This window comes from Megalops cyprinoides, chromosome 3, assembly GCF_013368585.1.
Source record: "Megalops cyprinoides isolate fMegCyp1 chromosome 3, fMegCyp1.pri, whole genome shotgun sequence".
NCBI lineage: Eukaryota > Metazoa > Chordata > Actinopteri > Elopiformes > Megalopidae > Megalops > Megalops cyprinoides.
The window spans coordinates 5,943,507-5,962,960 of NC_050585.1; the positions used below are offsets into that span (position 1 = coordinate 5,943,507).

Consider the following 19,454-nt stretch of genomic DNA (forward strand, 5'->3'; position numbering starts at 1 on the left):
TCATTGGATCCACTCTACCCGTTGTTCCGTAACTTACGCGTTGCCCCTGTGACCTGCTGGACCCGCCTCCTTGGTTTCTGAATGGCTGGCACTGATAGGTCCACGTTCCATACCGCATGCGTTTGTCTTTGTTTGATTGGTCCACGTTCAATCGGTGGGCGTGATTGTTAGCGCAGTGCCATGATGTATGGCGTGCGACGATTGTTGGGCTGTAGTCTGTTTCTACGTAACTTCTCTAATATGAATGGGGACAATGTTGGATTATGGGTTAGAAGAGCTGCACGACATTTAATTTTATTTCTTTTTTCCTCTAAAAATGGAACATTTTGGAAAAACTAATATGATTATTGGTGTATAGTTATTAACAAACTGGTGGATAAAATGTATTTTAATTGTCTGATCAATAACCTGAGATATGCATAAAAGATTCAGTATGTGCATATATAGTTACGTTTAACAGACATATTGGCATCAAACTTGTGAAGGCTGGTGGAGCCACTGGATTGCATATTTTGAGAACACACTGGCCCGATGTAAGATTGCTCCTAATGGTATCTATGATAAGATAGAGGTGTTGGGCCCAAAGTAGGGAGATATGGAAATTGAGTACACTGCACAGAAATACAAGAGAACAGATTGAAAAATTGAGAGGTATCAAAAGAAAGAGAAATACCATACATATATGGATTATATGGATTCCCACTACAGAGTGAAGTTTATCAAACAGGTCATTTCTGATTTTAAAAAGTGAATTTGGACACACTGTTGAAGACACATGTTTTGTAAAGCTGATTTTGAATGGTAGGAAGCTGTAATAAGTTTGGCTAGACTAATACATGAGCTGATTAATTTTGAAATCAGTTAATGAATCCATTTTGCATGGTCTTCTAAAATATGTGACAACATTTGACAATACACCTGATGTAAAAATATAACATTGAGCTGAGAAATAGTATTGCTGTTTTAAAATTTTCTATCCGGTATGTGCTATATAGTCCTTTCATTCTGTACTGAGCTTGTCCTTGAGGTAGTTTCAAGGGCTGCCCTGACACAAGCAACATTATGATTATTTTGATAAACAACCCTATTTCAGTTGATAAGGTTTCCAAAGGTTTAAGGTCAGTGTGTGAAATCTGACTGACTTTGGCATGATCCTCTCACATTTTCTTTCATTATCACCTAATTTTTTTAATATAAAGATTCAAACACAAGAAACATTTCTAATTCATATTTTTCATTTCATTAATATATTTTTAAATTAAGTAGTCAATCTTTTTGCGTGTTTATGTGTCTGCTCATATATCTTATGTAGATTTGTCAGTTTCACATATACACAGGACACAGTCAGAATCTTGGCATCACATTAAAACTTTTGGAGCGCCCTGATGCATTTGTGGCCTTTGAGGTTTGTTCTTATTTGAAGACATACTTTGCTCATACTTTTTATAAACAGCTTTATACATGTCAGGCATTTCCTTACAGTAGAGAATAATTGCAAATGGTGGCTTGGCTCTGTGCTGGAAGTTTTTTTTAGCACACCGCAGTGGTTAATGTAAGCTTTCTGCACCGAGCTGGCCAGCTCAGTAATTCTCATATCAATATTCTCATTTTATATATAGCAACTAAGCCTTGATAAACGCAAACCCTTCAACATCAACATGGAGAGTGTACGGCATGGCTGAAGAGGGCATGGGTCCACGTGTGAGGGGAAGCGTCACATTATCTGTACAACAGAACTACAGCATGAGTTCTCAGGGATCCAGCAGGATTAAGTGCACACTGCGTGGGCAGCCATATTCAATTTGTTGAATAGCGCCTTGATAACCCTCCAGCCCACCTGATCATAACACGTGCTCTAAAATTACAACAGCCCCCACTCCGAAATTTGCTCTGCGCATGCAATAGTCTGTAGAATATACCACAATTTTAACTAAATTAAAACTAAACAACTTGAAAAGTGAATACACGTATGCCTACATTTTCAACAACTTTCAAATTTCAAAGAAACCACAAAATGGCAACTTTATCAAGGAACACAAACAAGTATTAGAAATCACCAAAATCGTGACTGTATTTTCTGTAGATCAAAGCTGACAGTATGTTAAAAGGCACTTAAAGAACATTTAACTGTATTTATTTAATACGTATTTAATTAATTATTGTGCCAAGGCGTGTGCATGTATGGTTGAGCCAGATGCGCTCGTAGGTATTTCCGTACCCATCCTCTTAACCTCTCTCACATGATCTTCCGTGTGTATCACATGATCCAGCTCGGATACGCTGACTGTAAAAATGGCTGCGTTCTTGCAGTGGCGAAGATTCGTGTTTTTTGATAAAGAAACAGTAAAGGATCCGGCAGACAATGGAAAAAACTTCACTGTTCCAGTCGGAATATCGGCCTGCGATTCGGGTCGAGGGCATATTGTGCTGGGAGATATCCTTGATTTGTATTTTCAGTTTAAATTCAAATTCAAGTTCCTCCTACTTAGCTAGGTTTTATGTTTAGCTGGCTATCTGGTTATCGCTGCTTCGCTGCCGGTCGATAAAGACATTAATCCACTTTCACTTGACTGCAGTATGACTAGTTAAGATATTTTTGTAGAACCTGTTGTTTTTATGAAGGGTATGGATTTTTTTTCAGTGGCTAAACATATGGTTTACACCGGGCTTGCTAAGACCAGTTAACGTTAGGTGTAGTCTGATACCCAGTTGGTCTGGCTAGCTAGCTCGTAGGAATTGCGTCCCATTTCGGTTTCGACGTACAAGATGGGTGTTATTAGCCATTTATGCAAAGAAATTCTCCTGTCATTATGTAATTTCTCCACTATAACCAGGTTTAGTCGTTACAGTGTGGGTGCGTTTTGGGTACTTTGAAAAACAATGTATTGACGCATGCCCTTTGATACATTAAAAACTGCGTTGTCGTCAACTTGATTTCCAACAGGAGAATGATGGCCTGAGCCATGATTAGGGCTCTGTCAAAAACCATATCATTTCCCCCCTTGACTCCTTATGATGGATAGCGCCGTCGCACCTCCGAACATGAGCTGGCGGTAAAGTGTGTATGACATACTTAACCGCAACTTTTCCGTTTCTTCAGATTTCATTACTTTCTGACTCCCTGATTTCGCTCATCTGTACTTTCGTACTACTTCCTGCAACTGGTGAAAGTGGGTAACGTAAATACTGCTGGTCTTACAAACAGTAATAAGAATGATCAATCATGTCAGAAAAAAATGCACTGTTCCTCCTTAAGTCAGATGAATTACATATGGAGGGTCAGATTTGGTTCTTGACCCGCTCCTTGCAGCTGACCTCGTTCCAAGCTTACAAACTGCGTGTGACACACCTCTATCAGCTGAAACAGCACAGCATTCTGGTGTCAGTGGGTCAAGACGAGCAGGGAATAAACCCGCTGGTAAGTAGAGTGTGTCCGAGCATAAATGCATGCTAATACAGTGCAGAGCATTAAACTAGTACTTTGTCAAAGTATCACAGTGCGCGTGAGGTCTTATTTGGTCCTGTCATTCCCCTCATCTCTTTGGGTAACATTGCTTGCTCAGCCCTCCACCACACATGTATTTTCAGCGTCAGAATTTTTACACCCTTCCCTAATTACGTAATGAAGCTTTTTTTCCCAAATTGAATAAATCTTATGTCACTGTCTGGGATCATGACTATTTTCACCTAAAGTTATGGTTTTCTGTTAAGTCAACAATGAGTGTTGTTGTGTCCCAGGTTAAGGTGTGGAACCTGGACAAGAGAGACAGTGGGAATCCTCTGTGCACTCGGATTTTCCCAGCCATCCCGGGCAACAAACCCACAGAGGTGTCCTGTCTCAGCGTGCATGAGAACCTCAACTTCATGGCTATCGGTAAATCTCTTTTCCATTTTCATGTCACTCCTACATGTAACATGTAGGAGTGACATGAAACTCCTACAACTCCTACAAGAACATGTCACTGTTCTTATTTGGCAAGGCGCTCAGCCTAATTTTTGACAATAAATATCCAGCTGTTTTGATGAATAATATGTAAAAGATAATAATATTAAATAATGCATCCTGTATAAGCATGTCTGCCATGTTGTTGATGTTGCTGATGAGGATAATAATACTTACTGCTGGTACCTTTTGCAGGATTTACAGACGGCAGCGTGGTGCTGACCAAGGGCGACATCACCAGGGACAGGCACAGCAAAACGCTCACTCTGCACGAGGGCACCTGTCCAATCACAGGGCTTGCCTTCCGCCAGGCTGGCAAGCTCACCCACCTTTTTGTTGCCACCTTGGAAAAAGTGCAGGTAATTACCACCAGAAGACCAGGGCCTGTGTTCATCATTCATCAAGAATGTCAGAGTAGGAAATAAGTCCTGAGTGCCTGAACATTCTGAGAGTGACATCAGTTTGGTCTTTAGACTTAAAACTTAAGATTATGTAGACTTAAAGTACTCCTACCTCAGCAGGTATTTAGGAGTCCTTATGAGCTGTTAGGAGTTGCCAACAGGTGACTGTACAGAAATGCATTTTTCAGGAGAGCAAACATGTTTTGCATACTTTTGACATCATTGACCTAAAAAGATCAGTCAGATAAGGAGGGAATTTGTCTCCAACCCCATCAGAAACATTGTCCCTCTCTCTATGTGAAGAAAGTCACCACTTACTGCTTTAATAAAAGTCTTGGAGACTGGGAGAAGTTTTTATCTGAAAATAATTTTGTCATGCTAGGATGTCACCTACTCAGAAATAAGGGATAACACCATAAACCGTGGCTTATGACTCAATTTCCAAGACCATATGCACATGTACAGCTCAAGTGCAACAGGTAGCTTCACTTCAGACATTTATGTTGCATTTCACTATTTATAGCAATATATGGTAATGTATTAAAGCTGTAAGTGACAGACAATATTTCACATATCAGTTATGACATCTGTAGGATTTGTACCATCATGAGTAGTGTTGTGGAAATGGGAACTGGGCAGTTGAAAGGGAAGATTTATGTTCTCAAAGAATAAATCTGGGAACAGCCCCAAAAAACCTGTGGCATGACAACAGCTTGTGCAGTTCTGTCCAATATATGCAGTCTGTGGACTTGCATTGGCATATGTAAGATCTCTAGCCTATTATTATAGGGAGAGTCAGGAATTTTGTGTACTGAAGACATGAAAAAATATAGCCTTAACTTATTGTAATGTGATTGTCTGCTAAATGAATGTAATAAATAAATGAAATGTTTGAGAATGTTCACAGATTACAGCTCTATGACAGTACTTCACAAGTGGATGTGTTGGGAATTTCTCCAAATATGGGACAAACTGTGAAAAATGTCATCATCATATCTTGTTTGCAACATTTATCAGCTGAGATCCTCTTGTAGGAAATGCTCTTATTCTCTGAGCGTAGTTGGAAGCCTCATAAATAACTCCCATTGCCTACTCTGAAGTAGGCAGCACCCTTTTTTTTCTTTACTCCTGAAAGTGCTTTTAGCAGGACTCTTAGGGGAGATTCTCAGACGCTCGATCAGTATGGGGCCAGGGCTCTTTCTCTTGCTGTGTGTGGTAATGCGGTTGTTGTGACGGTGGACTGACTGCGCTTGTGTGCGGGCAGTGCTACACCCTGTCCGTGAAGGAGTACCCCCGGGTGGAGCTGGACACGCACGGCTGCGCCCTGCGCTGCTCGGCCCTCACGGACCCGTCCCAGGACTCCCAGTTCATCGTGGCGGGGGACGACTGCGTGTACCTGTATCAGCCGGACGAGCGCGGGCCCTGCTTTGCCTTCGACGGCCACAAGCTGCTGGCGCACTGGCACCGGGGCTACCTGCTCTTACTCACCAGGGACACCAAGTCGCCCAACAAGTAAGGAAGGGAGCGCTATTTCACTGGCAGTATCAAGCATTTCTAAACCAGCCTATTGAGAGCTATTTACATGCAGTGCGCTCTTCCAGCTGTTACCATCCCTGAGGTTCATTTTCAGGTACTAAATACTAATAAAGATAAATGCAGTGTAAGCTGTGGATGTTTTTGAAACAATGTCCCCTGTAAGATAACACATCCACAAAAAGTGTGAGAAATGTCTCCCCACTGCTGAATATAACAAACGTATTTGGACATGCTGTAGTTGTTGATCTGTACAGGGTTCCTTTAGCAGTGTATAAGGCTTGTTCATCATTAACTCCACAGCTCTACATGCAGGTGAATGTTAGCATGTGATATCCGTCCTCAGGTCAGGTTACTTTAGGAGAAATGTGTCTGAGCTGGGCATGTGTGCAGGTCTGAGTTCGGGAGTGGGGAGACTTCTCCGACGGAGAGGCAGATCCTGACCATCTATGACCTGGACAACAAGTTCATTGCCTACAGCGCCGTGTTCGATGACATCATCGATGTGCTGGCAGAGTGGGGCTCCTTCTACATCCTGACACGGGATGGCAAGATGTACATGCTCCTGGAGAAGGACACACAGACCAAGCTGGAGGTGAGAGCAGCGACAGCTCGAGGGGCGGTCACTGTTCCGCTAATGTAACCTCATCACAGGACACGTCTAAGCAGTTTCTCTCTCATTCCTACTTCCTAGATGCTCTTCAAGAAGAATCTCTTTGTGATGGCCATCAATCTGGCCAAGAGCCAGCACCTGGACAGCGATGGGCTGTCAGAGATATTCCGCCAGTATGGGGATCACCTGTACGTCAAGGGTGACCATGACGGTGCTGTCCAGCAGTATATCCGGTAAGGTCTCACACCGGGACAGGGGTGAGGAAAATGGTTATATTGTAGTAGAAATGATTCAGTGATAAAAGGGGTTTCTTTAAGAAAATGAAAACCAGAGAAAGTGTTTGGTTGGCCATGCCAAGCATTTGCCGTGTAAGGCATTATCAGCAGCTAGGAACATCTAATAAAGCAAAATACGTAACATGGGGTTTGTTTTCATTCTTATAAATTGTCCAGAAAACCTTGGAAAATACGGCAGGCTGCAGCAACATTGATGTAATGGATGTAATAGATGTAAAATGATAAAATGATAGTTTCCCTTTTAACTGCTGTTGGTTTTAAATGTCATAGACCCTGGTGCCCTTTAATGAGTTCACTGTGGACAAAAACTTTCCCCATAGCCTGGGCCTCAGGTGCCCTCAGATACAGGTTGTTACTAAATTTCCAGCGCTCACCCTGTGCTTAGTAGTTAATCATCATCTTGTTTAGTACATTTGTATAAATGCAGCCATTGTTCTGGCACATTCCACTCCTTCATCAGCACTATTGGGAAACTGGAGCCCTCCTACGTGATCCGGAAGTTCCTGGACGCCCAGAGGATCCACAATCTGACAGCATATCTGCAGGCCCTGCACAGGCAGTCGCTGGCCAATGCCGATCACACCACGCTGCTGCTGAACTGCTACACCAAGCTGAAGGACAGCTCCAAGCTGGAGGAGTTCATCAAGGTACCTTTAGTTTTTTACCACAGGACTGCAACCACGATTCAGAGAAATACTGTCTGTAGCTTTGCAGGTCAGTGTAATCATAATGGCTGTGATGTTTGAGTCTGGTACTAATGTCGTGTATTTTGCCCTCCAGAGCAGCGAAAGCGAGGTCCACTTTGACGTGGAGATCGCGATCAAGGTGCTCCGACAAGCGGGGTACCACAGCCATGCTGTCTTCCTGGCAGAGAGACACTCGCACCATGAGTGGTACCTCAAGATCCAGCTGGAGGACCTCAAGGTCAGTTGATCCCCAGGGCTTGGCCTCTCAAATCAAGGGGATACATTCTCTCCTCTTCATTATCACTAGATGGCAGTGTTGAACAAGCCTTTTGTTGTACAGTGCCGTGTTATTTTTTATCATGGTGATTGTAAGTGATAATTGTTAGTGATTGTAGCTCAATATTTATAAATTTGTCCCTTACCAAGACCAAAGATTTTGAATTGAAGAATTGAATCGAAGGATTGAAACCTGGTTGAGTCTAGTCAGAAATAGGAACTTTAATCTCCAGTTTCCTGCTGCAAGTGCTGTCGGTGGGCCAGCAGGTGAGAGAATTTCCCACAGTCATCCATTTACTTTGAGTATGCAGTCCTTGAGAACACAACTTAAACTGAGCAGATGTGACTTGGACACACTTGTTAAACAGGCTTCCCAACCAATGGCTTATTGATGGACAGGGCACATCTTATGTAAAAAATCTGAACTGCCTTTAAATGAATATTTGTGCCTCTAAACTAAACTGGGATTGAGAGCAGTGCCGTCTTCCCTCTTGAACAGAACTATCAGGAGGCCCTGCGGTATATCGGGCGCCTGCCCTTTGAACAAGCCGAGAGCAACATGAAGCGCTACGGCAAGACCCTGATGCACCACGTCCCAGAGGGCACCACACTGCTGCTGAAGGGCCTGTGTACGGACTACCAGCCCTGCCGAGACTCCACGGACAGGGAGAGCCTGGACAGAGGGCATGTGAACAAGGTGCCGCACCAACTCCCGCTCTGCCCACTGTTATTCAAGATAGCATTACGCCCTGCGCAGCATAATGTAGCGGTCTGAGGATTATTATTACTACTATTATAATTATTATTATTAAATAAGTCTAATTCAGAGCAATTTAAAAAGTCGGTTGTGGCAAGATACCTGTAGTGTACCTGTAAGAGCTGCAAGATTAAGAGTGTAGGTACTGAATGGCAGCAATGAGTAGCAATTATCGCAGCAAGCTAAAAACAGGTACAGGAAGCAAAGCCAGTATGCAGATAGGACGATAAAAGCGCATCCATAGTAATTACAGGGTTCCCACGGTCATGGAAATCCTGGAAAAGTCATGGAATTTTAAAATCCCATTTTCCAGGCCTGGAGAAGTTGTGGAATTCAGTAAATTCATTGAAAGTTTTGAAAAAGTCATGAAATTTGATTTTGCCATACCAGGGGCGTAGGAGATATAGGAGATAATATCTTATTGTATATTTTATAGATTAATGCGAGTCACATAATCCGATCGCTTCCTACTCCTATTAAACAGTGGTAACAGAGAGCGAGGGGAGAAAACACATTTTATCCGATCTCGTTTCGTTCTCCGTGAAGCTTCAGTCTGAACTCCGCCCTCCAAATCATTCACCATGTCCTTAGTAGTGTAAATGAATAGGAAATCTAATTTTGGTTGTCAGACATCATGGTGATCAAATTGTTCTATTTCTACGAGGCGGGCGTATTCTATCAAAAACATCAGAGGCCAAAGCCTTTTCTGGATTTGTCTGATAACAACGTGACTGACTGTAAATGCTAGTAATCGTATTAGACAGGGTAAGTAATTCACTTTGCTGGGGAAGTTCTGTTTGCCCAAACGATCGTTTTACTGATGTTGATAAATACGATTTATAGCCTAGGATTTAACTTGTCTTGTAGTGCCGTTGCTTTGAAAATAATCTTGATTAGTTGTAGGCTGAGTAAAGATAGGGTAGCCCTACCATATTGCTTATGCAAGATATATGGCTTCAAAGCAACCTATGCTAGCAAGTCAACCATGCATTTAGCCTGCTAGCAAAAAGCTTTGCGCTTTTTAATCTGTGCTTTAGCCTACTGTCACTGGGGCATGACAGGACGGTTAGTTAGCAACGAAACTTTGAAGTCAATGGGCAGTTGGGCACAAAATGTTCCCTTAGTATTATATAGTAACTTTATTTAGTTTCATGGAAGCTCAGATGCCCGCTGTAAATAATGAATCATTTTAAAATGAATAAATAAAACAGAAGTTATATTATAGTTATTGTTGCTTTTATCTGCCAGGGCAAGTAAAAGTGACATACACTTGCATTCGGCGGTCTTGCTAGCCAGTTTGTTTTACGTGCTAGATGCACGCTTTGTCAGAAGAGCTTTGATGATAGCAATATGGGAGAGGCAGCCCTTGCTAGTCATGCCAAGGGAATGAAGCATGTCCAGTATGAGAGGATGGTGAGAGATGGCACACCGATTATTAAAACAAAGCATAATAATTGCAGTGTCTGTATTTTGAATGTCTGAAGTGGGTATGAAAATAACTGACATTGTGTGAATGGAAAAGGTTGTTGTTTAATTGTCATTTAATAATTAGGCCCAACCTGTGGAGTAAACTACACAATTTTGTGTACTTGTAGGTAGTGAAAGGTCATGGAAATGTCATTGAAAATTCATGGAAAAGTTTTGAAATCTTGTCAGTGAAAATGGGTGGGAACCCTGTAAAATGATGATAAGGGAAACCTCGTCTAATATAATAGGATAGAAAAAACATAACAGGGAACTGTAAGAGTAACTGTTAAAGCAGCAGGTATGTGAGCGTATGTGCTTTATTGTATTTATAACAACGCACTACCAGGTACACAGGGTATCCTTTTGGTGCAGGTATCGCTCATTCGAATGACACTACATGAGTGCTGTGTCTCAGGGGCTGGTACAGAGCTTAGTTCAGAATAACATGCTGTCCTGTTTTGTTTGGTTTTAACAAATAGCTAATTATTCTATAAAGTAGCCTGCTTTTGGGATCCAAACACAGCCAGACAGAAGTTACTGACAGCCTGTTTCCCCCTGTCCCCCCACGCCCCCCTCTGTCATACCCAGGCCAATTCCGAGGAGTTCATCCCCATCTTTGCCAATAACCCGCGGGAGCTGCGGGCCTTCCTGGAGCACATGATCGAGGTGGAGCCGCGGTCACCGCAGGGCGTGTACGACACTCTGCTTGAGCTGCGCTTGCAGGACTGGGCGCACGAGCAGGACCCTGAGGTAGAGTCTTGGACAGCCATTCACAAAGCATTGCTGGTGGAGAGCAGATATATAAAAGACAGAGGAGCCCCACATCTACATTTGTAGCTACATTTATGTAGTCATAAGCACAGAACTCTGAGCTCCTGATGAGGTCAGTGCTGGACAAACTTCACACAACTATGATTCTGTTATAAGTGTGTTTGTGTATGGCAGTGCATATGTGAGGGAGGTGCAGATCATGTGGTTGTTTGGTTCAAAAAGCCTTCACAGCTTGATGGCAACAATTGCTGTGTTTCCTATATTCGGTTACATAACAAGCAAGAAAAGTTCAAGCGGTAGTCATTCTTACCATTAGATGGCAGTGTTGGCCCCTGTTGGAAATCAAATGAGTAAAAAGCTAACTCATTGACTATTATATTACATTATTATTGGCATTTAGCAGGTGACAGCTTTTTACAATATTATCCATTTATACAGCTGGATATTTACTGAGGCAATTGGGGGTTAAGTACCTTGCCCAAGAGTACAGCAGCAGTACCCCCCCTGGGGAATCTAACCGGCAACCTTTCTGTTACGAGTCCTACTCCTTAACCACTACGGTACACTACCTCTGATGTAATTCCAAATAAGCAGATCCTGTGTGAGGTTTTCAGTGTGGAATATGTATGTGTAATCTTGAACATTGAAATTTTTGAACCCGATAATTTTACTTCTTTCTGGTGATTACGTTTTCCAGTGTGTCGGAATTTCAGCAATGGCAACACAAAGGTTATTTGATGTGTTGAGCTGCTGTCAGTGCAGTGTTAACTCTTAACAGTCTTAACTCTTCTTGACTGGGTTTGTGTTGCAGAAAAAGAAGACGCTTCAGGATGCAGCGCTGTCTCTGCTAACGAGCGACAATACTGTCTTTGACAAGGCGCTCGTTCTGTGCCAAATGCACAACTTCAAAGAGGGGGTGCTGTACCTGTATGAGAAAGGAAAGCTGTGAGTACCTTTGTAATGACCTCAAAATTACAGACGCTGGCTTCACAGTGGAAAAATATCCTCGTCAAGATACACGTACGCAGACGAGCACATCCTGTAACAGTGATGTGCATTGATTTAAATGGTTCCTTTCCTCATTCACTTGACTCTGCAGTTTCAGTGCTATAACTGTGTTGAATATTGTTACCAATCCTTCTTCTCACCAATGAAACATTACTTCTTACTTTAAAAAATGAAAGCACATTCCAAAGCTTATGGCATGTCTTCTAAAAACATTGATAATGAGTAATGGTAACTGGAAAGAGCTACAGTCGTGATGGTGAACTCCCGCTCTGCAGGTATCAGCAGATAATGCACTACCACATGCAGAACGAGGAGTACGGGAAAGTGGTGGACGCCTGTAAGCGCTACGGGGAGCAGGAGGCGTGCCTGTGGGAGCAGGCCCTGGGCTACTTTGCCCGGAAAGAGGAGGACTGCAAGGCCTACATCAGTGAGGTGCTGCAGCACATTGACCAGAACAACCTGATGCCTCCCTTATTAGGTAAGGGTATGTTATGCTAAATATGTGCATATTTAAGTATCAAGTGATACAGTGAAATGCAGTCCACACAGAGCAAATAACCAGTTGGTTTATCTTTCATCTGCCAAGCTCAGATAGATTAAGATATGAGGCATGCGCTTTCCTGTGTGCCCTGTACCCATCCTGCAGTCTCTTTCATCTCTCATGCTTCCACCTGTTAAACCACAGCAAGCCTGAGCAGCAAGTCTGCTAAAGTTTATATAACGGATGGCTCAGAGACGAGCTGCTCTGCACAGCTACACATCCGCCAGAAAGTCCGTTCAAGCGCACTTTCGGTTAGACCTGTGCATTGGTGGGCGTCTCAGTCAGCTGACTGTCTCTTGCAGTGGTGCAGACCCTGGCCCACAACTCCACCGCCACGCTGTCAGTGATCAAAGACTACCTCATCAACAAGCTGCACAGGGAGAGCCAGCAGATCGAGGACGACGAGCGCAAGATACGACAGTACCGGGAGGAGACGGCCCAGCTCCGTGCGGAAATCCAGGAACTCCGGACCAGGTCAGGACCGCAGCCGAAAAACCCAGGCTCTATTAATGAGGGATTCTGGTGCTTGAAGGCTGTAGGGAAGTTTGACCTTTTGTACTTTATGCAAGAACACTGGATCAATTAAAAATGTGAAACCCATCATCTAATCACCCTCTACAATTCTTGACCTTCACAGAATTAGGCTTCCATTCAGTCAGTTCCCAATACTCTTTGTCCTTAACAAATCCCAACTTTCTGACTCAAAGTTTTCTTTTTTCTTCTGAGCCATTCTGTGTTTCATATGTATAAAAAAGTAATGTTTCCTTGAATCTGTTACTCAAAGGGCAAAGCACTTTTGAATACTACAGAGATGTTGGTCCCTTGAGAAAGCTGGGAAAACCAGCTGGACCAGGAACTGGGTGCTGGAAAGAAAAGACTTTCTGAGATTTAATGTACTAGGCAATCATGAGTTGATCATGAGTCTTTCACCTGCCCCTTCAGCGCAAAGATTTTCCAGAAGACCAAGTGCAGCATGTGCAACAGCCCCCTGGAGCTGCCGTCAGTGCACTTCCTGTGCAGCCACTCCTTCCACCAGCACTGCTTCGAGAGCTACGCTGAGAGCGACGCAGAATGCCCCACCTGCACCCCCGAAAACCGCAAGGTCATGGACATGCTGCGCGCCCAGGACCAGAAACGGGACCTGCATGATCACTTCACCCGACAGGTGCCCACCCCCCACCGGTTTTCCTCTGTGGCCCGATTTACATTTTGGATGAACTTTGACTTTAAATGCCCCCCAGGACCCTTCTGAGAAAAATTTTAGTACCTCACCTTATAGCCATCTTTATCTTGCAACGTGTATAAACAATTAATAGATGAAGTGTTTAGAAAGTAACTTGTTTGGAACACATCAAAAAGCATTTGGATGTGAAGCACATGATTAAGTCTTTGGATTCACTAATCACTCACCACAATAGTGGTCCTTCCAGTGCTCATTTATGAAGTCCTAGTGCATCCTGCCAAAACTTTCCACCACTTTTATTTTCCTCACAGAAGCCTGCTGGTAAGTGCCAAAGCCCCCATGACTAAATGCATTCTCTCCCTCCTCCCTGCAGCTGAGGTGCTCCAATGACGGCTTCTCAGTGGTGGCCGACTATTTCGGCCGCGGCGTGTTCAACAAATTGACCCTGATCACGGACCCCCCGGGGGCCAAGTCCGGGGCGGGGAGTCTGGAGGCGGACCTTCAGAGAGACCTGCTGATCCACACCAAGAGAAACGCCTGAGGCGCTGTGAAGCCCTACGTGCCCGTCGGCCAGGGCGCGGGCTCACCAGCTGTGGTGCATTTAGCCACAGGGCAACAGCCAAAAACTGTGTTCTTTAAGGAGATTTACGTTCAGACCAGGCCAGAACAACCTAAGCTTAGCTGGGGCAAATGCTCCCAGGCCATGAGCTTACAAGCTACCCAGTATGTGCCCTGCAGCTCAGGATGAAATCTGTTCCAAGACTTTAAGGAGAAATGCTGGGAAAAAATGCATAATGTACCTTTCTGCTAGTGGTTGTTGTAGGGAGAGTTGCCACTAATGCACAAGTGTGTGCATGTCATTTTAAGAGCTCCATACTACAAGCATGCACTGTGACAGTACTTTGTGCAGTTGTGCTGCTGGTTTCAGTCCAAGGCAAAAGGCAATGGGATTTCTGGGCACAACTGCAGTATAGTGGGCTTAACATATTACTGTATCTAAAACATCTTTGAGCTCTTTCCTAAAGCTAAAAAAAACGCTTGTAGTGTAAAATGTAATATTTTGTTGTCCAAAATTTCTGCCAGACTAGACTAACTTGGGTAATCGCTCTTCAAGAAAGGAATGTGGCATGTTATACATACACTCAATGAGCAGCAATTCACACAATGAGGAAGAACTGTGAGCTTCATTTGTAATTGCTTTTCAGAAAAAAATACAGTCTGCATATCTTTTTATGTAAGTACAATGAGAACAGCATTGAGAAAGGATTTGAGATGTATTACAGAAGCTGGGGCGTATGCAATTTGTGCAAACCTCACAAGCACTAGGAATGGTTTGCCGCACTTTTTTAATTGTAAGAAGTGTATGCTCAGACCAGTGACAAGCGGTAGTGTAAATTCATTTTTTAAATATAACATTAATTTGATCATATTTAATGTTATATGGAACTGTTTTAAAAATTCATTGCTGTGTTGTCAACTCCACTTGCATGATCGACCACTCTGGCAAATCCACAACTCATGCGGTATGTGTGCAGGTGTGTATACATAAATGCATTTGGGTAGGATTACAACTGTATTGCAAATAATGTTGTGTCGCTACATGCTTAACACTTCAAATGTCACCACAATTTTGTGGAAATAAATGTGAAGGTGGAAAATGTGAATGTGTGTGATTATTTAAATGTGCCTCTAGTCAAGGTCATTTGACAATGTTCAGGTCTTTAAAATTATTATATTTCAGCCTTGCAGTCTTCAGGATAATAAAATGCCAGTATGTCATACATCGGAAACACTATTTCATTTTATTTTGCGTCATTGTTTGGAGCAGAACATATATGACCGTGTAAGGAACTAATACCATGTTAGCCATAATGCAGGTAAGAAGTCCTGTCACATAATTTCTGTAAAAGAATTAAATTGAGAGTACTGGGATATAATGTTGATGTAGTTGTGAATGCAGTCCTGGAGGCTCTGCATGTAAGCTTATCAGGTGCTGATCAGTGTAGCATGAGAGAACAGCATGTCTGCATCAGCGAAGTGAAGTTTAAGACAGTAAGCTGTGACAAGTGCTGTGTTTCCCTGATGCTCCACTCTGGATTTCACTGGTTATTCAGTGGTAGGTTTTTCTTTTTATGCACCGTATGATGATAGTGTTTGTTTATTTGTGAGGGTGGGTGTTTGTTGCCCCCAGTGGCCATTCTGCACTATATACCTGTTGCTCGTAATTTCCAAGATATTTTTTTAGAAAAGGCATGCAATTCTGCAATTTCAGCATATATAACCTTTTACCTGACATGTGAGCAGTAGGTGAACTTTTACCTCTTCAGCAGTGAGATGGCATGAATGTCGCTGTCATCCAGAACTGGCTGAAGCCCACAGATAGGCAAGCTGTAACCTGGAGGACCTCAAAAGCATGTCTTGCTGAGGAAATGTGGAAATGAATACCAGCCTCTCTAGAAAAGGAAAGGAAATGAATACCAGCCTCTCTAGAGATATCCGTTGATAGGGTGAAGATATTCTTACCAAAGGAAGTAACCACACAGGAAGATGAGGCATGGGGTCTGCTACACTGTGCCCTAATTCACATCATCTTCAAACCTGTGTGTGTGGAATCAAGGTTCACTTTGTGGACCTTGTCAATTTAGTGTTACATTAAGTGTCTCTTAGACAGTTTAGTGTTAGATTAAATTACCATTATGAGAAAAAGGAGAACCTTTACAGAGTCTGAGTGGTACCCCATAAATGTGCATATGTCAGAACTCAGGCAGAGACTCAAGCACAGACAGAGAAAACTGGGCACACGGGTTTATTAGGTCCAGAGGGCAATCCAGAAATGAAGTCAAGGCAGGCAGAGTCAAAAAACCAGAACAGACACAGCGACCAAAACCACAGGGCAGGAACAAGGAGCGAAGCTGGGAAAACAGGCAAGAAAACTGGCAGGCAGAAACAATGAAAAGACAAACGGCAAGTAATGACACAGTGAACCGGGACGAACCAGCAACGAGACAAGACACAAGCAGGACTTAAATAGGGCAAGGCTGATGAGAAGATGGGATGCAGGTGAAGATAGTCAGGCAATCAGGTGGGCGGTGACAGGGCGGAGAGCAGGGCAGGGCTGGAACACAGGGAAAAACAAAAGCACATGGCCAGGGAAAACAAAACAACCGGCTAAGACGCTGCAGTCCTGACAGCATACTGCAACCAGTGTGAATGGACTTTATGCTTTATGTCTGCACATTCTAATTCGCTTATTTCCTATACCACTCCCAAACTCCTCTCAAAGCAACTCTAGTGTGCAAACACCATGAACCAACATGAACTTTACACAAGGAAAGTACAAAATTTGTGTCTAATTCAGACTACAAAGGCTATAAATCAATGAACATAAATACACAATGATATGGGCTACAACTCAATATGCTTTAAATTATTATACATTTATACATACAGTCAAGATATTAAACACAGTAACAGACTCAGGCTCCATCTAAAATACTGATATATACTATGCTGCAAATTCTTTCATGTTAGAATAGTTCAATTGTACAGCTACCTTTTGCATTATCATCACAACACAAGCTTCAAGCAAAGATGAAGGTAAAAAAATATGGCTCTCCTACATCTCCTACAACTGAAAACAACACAGTCAGCACTGTGAGTTAGCAGGAGCATGAATGTGCTAACACTGAACAGTAGCAGCCTTGCTTTATTCAGTCTCTATGTAAAACACCAAATAACCCTATTTGGACCTGTCAGGATTGGGTTTCTTGTCGTAGAGGGTATACATATCTGGTGGACTGATGCGCTTCACTGTGTCTTCACTGTGTGCTCGTTTATTGTTGCAAAATTCCAGTATGAAGTCTGTGTAGACGTACAGCAGCTGTACCACCTCCTGCTGCCTAAAGGTCACAGGCCAGCAACGCTCACTGAATCTTCATTTACCCGTGACACATTGGTCACTCAGTTGTGATACACTGCAGACCTGTTGCAGTGTGCAAGTTATTCAAAAGGCTGGTTACCTGTTCATCTCTGACTTCATAACACATGTGACTCTGCGGAAGAAATAGAGGGTCAGCTTCATTTCGACATGACAATTGAAAACAGAGGACTGATTGAAATTAGCAGCAGTTAAACAAGCATTATTTCACAGGCCTCATCACTGCATCTTGGATCAGCTGCCTGGCTTTATCTGTTCTCCTTCTCTGAGTTTCAAAAGGGGACACACCAGTGTCTGAATGAAAACTTTACAGAGGGGAAAATCAGGTTCTCTGTGTGTTCACATCAAGGATCAAGGATATCTTTATTATCCCCGAGGGGCAATTTGTTTTACAGCCAGCAGTATCCACACAACATCAGACGAACAATAATAAATAAATAAACAATAAACAGTAAACACAGAATAAAAAAATAACCAAAAAAAATCCCATAAAAAATCCCACTGGGTAAGGACGGTGGCTACATCATGAAAATCACATTAAGTCATTTATAAGGCCAATGGCGGCTGGGACAAATGAGTTCTTAAATCTGTTTGTCCTGCATGTTGGAGATTTGAGTATCTGCGGCCAGACGGAAGCAAGCAGAACTCCTTGAACTCCTTCTTCAAAGTCCTGACCTTGTACAGGTTAGTTAGCTCATTCAGGGTTGTACCTGCAATTTTGCGGCACACTTTGATGATACCCTGCAATCTGTTTCTATTTTTTAGATTAAGTGACCTGTACCAGCAGACAAATGAGAATGTAAAGACAGCTTCAATAAAACAAGAATAAAGCATAAAAGTATTGTCACCATTAAAGCTTCAAAGCTTGCGATAAAAATAGATATGCTGATGGGCTTTCCTACACACAGCATCCACCTGAAGCTCAAAGGTCAGTTTATCATCAATTTCAGTGCCAAGATATTTATAATGCTGCACAAACTCAACAGCCTGGTCATTGATCACTACCGGAGAGGTGACTGTAGGATTTTTCTTAAAATCTTCTGTCATCTCTTTAGTTTTAGACACATTAATGTCTAAGAAGGATGGTATGGGTATGATATACAAAATCGTTAAAAGTACAGACGAATGAACATGTCATTTTCCTATCCTGCTGTCTATTCCTTGGTCTTTGCCTTGAATGCCTGTCAAGATTGTGAAAATAAGGATATTAAAAATGCCACTGAATTTATGTCTGAGTGAGGAACACCCCCTTCCCCTAAAGACACTGCCATATTTCTGCCTTGCCAAAAGATACAGAACATTGTTACATAGTTGCCATGTTAGAGTAATAAAGACGACATGAGAATGAGGTTATTCATTGAAAGTGCAGGACACCCTTACCCTGGTTGTGTTTGTTGGTGCACCAGATTACCACACACAAGCCAAGGGTGCAGAAGACTGCAGCAGAGATTGACAGTATGGCTCTTAGGTCAAGGACATGGGAAGATATACTCACTGAGCATGTTTCAGTAGTATTACCTGACAGAGGGAAACATTAAAAAACAGGTAGTCCTTCTGATCCTGGAGAAATGCAGTGTAACTTCTTCTAATACTGTTTCAAACTCAGGGGACCCCATCTCAACTATATAACCATGGTATTCCATGATTTATCTTGATTGACCTCTCAATGGCCTTTGTTACTTGACTAAACAAAGACCAATTAATCCAGGAATGGATGAAAAACTTCATATTACGGAGGTGATCTGGTCTCTATCGCCTCTATCCAATCAAGTATGCAATCAAGTATGCAGTATGCTTTGTACATGTACACTTGGGAATAGCAAATATTTGACTTTTAATTTCCTACACAACATTTTAATGAACCTCAATGGAAATAATAATGTATTTGCAATGTTTTGTAATATTTAAGACATGTTTCTGCTTATATTCTCTAAATAATTTAAAACAATGTGTTGCTGTTAAATTGAATATCAGCCTAATATTGCAATACTTCCCCCAAGGGTGTAGTGTTATGAACTCTCTTATGAGCATTTAAGACTAGG

The 19,454-nt window shown here is 42.5% G+C and overlaps 1 protein-coding gene across 1 annotated transcript; it reads left to right on the top strand.

The window, feature by feature from the left end:
- Positions 1-2,278: 2,278 nt before the first annotated feature.
- vps11 (VPS11 core subunit of CORVET and HOPS complexes) lies at positions 2,279-15,123 on the top strand. Its single transcript, XM_036524092.1, has 16 exons — positions 2,279-2,434; positions 3,270-3,418; positions 3,739-3,874; positions 4,139-4,302; positions 5,609-5,856; positions 6,271-6,472; positions 6,572-6,723; positions 7,247-7,433; positions 7,567-7,710; positions 8,248-8,445; positions 10,561-10,722; positions 11,555-11,688; positions 12,027-12,229; positions 12,595-12,766; positions 13,235-13,457; positions 13,849-15,123. Exons 1-16 carry the CDS (start codon positions 2,293-2,295, stop codon positions 14,014-14,016), a joined length of 2,784 nt encoding a protein of 927 aa, XP_036379985.1. The 5' UTR covers positions 2,279-2,292; the 3' UTR covers positions 14,017-15,123.
- Positions 15,124-19,454: the final 4,331 nt, after the last annotated feature.

Bases quoted from the DNA above. Each gene is read 5' to 3' on its own strand.
- vps11 (XM_036524092.1), top strand. From the start codon at position 2,293: ATGGCTGCGTTCTTGCAGTGGCGAAGATTCGTGTTTTTTGATAAAGAA. The intron at 7,434-7,566 runs GTACCTTTAGTT...TTTGCCCTCCAG, and splicing joins AGCTGGAGGAGTTCATCAAG to AGCAGCGAAAGCGAGGTCCA. The intron at 12,767-13,234 runs GTCAGGACCGCA...CTGCCCCTTCAG, and splicing joins ATCCAGGAACTCCGGACCAG to CGCAAAGATTTTCCAGAAGA.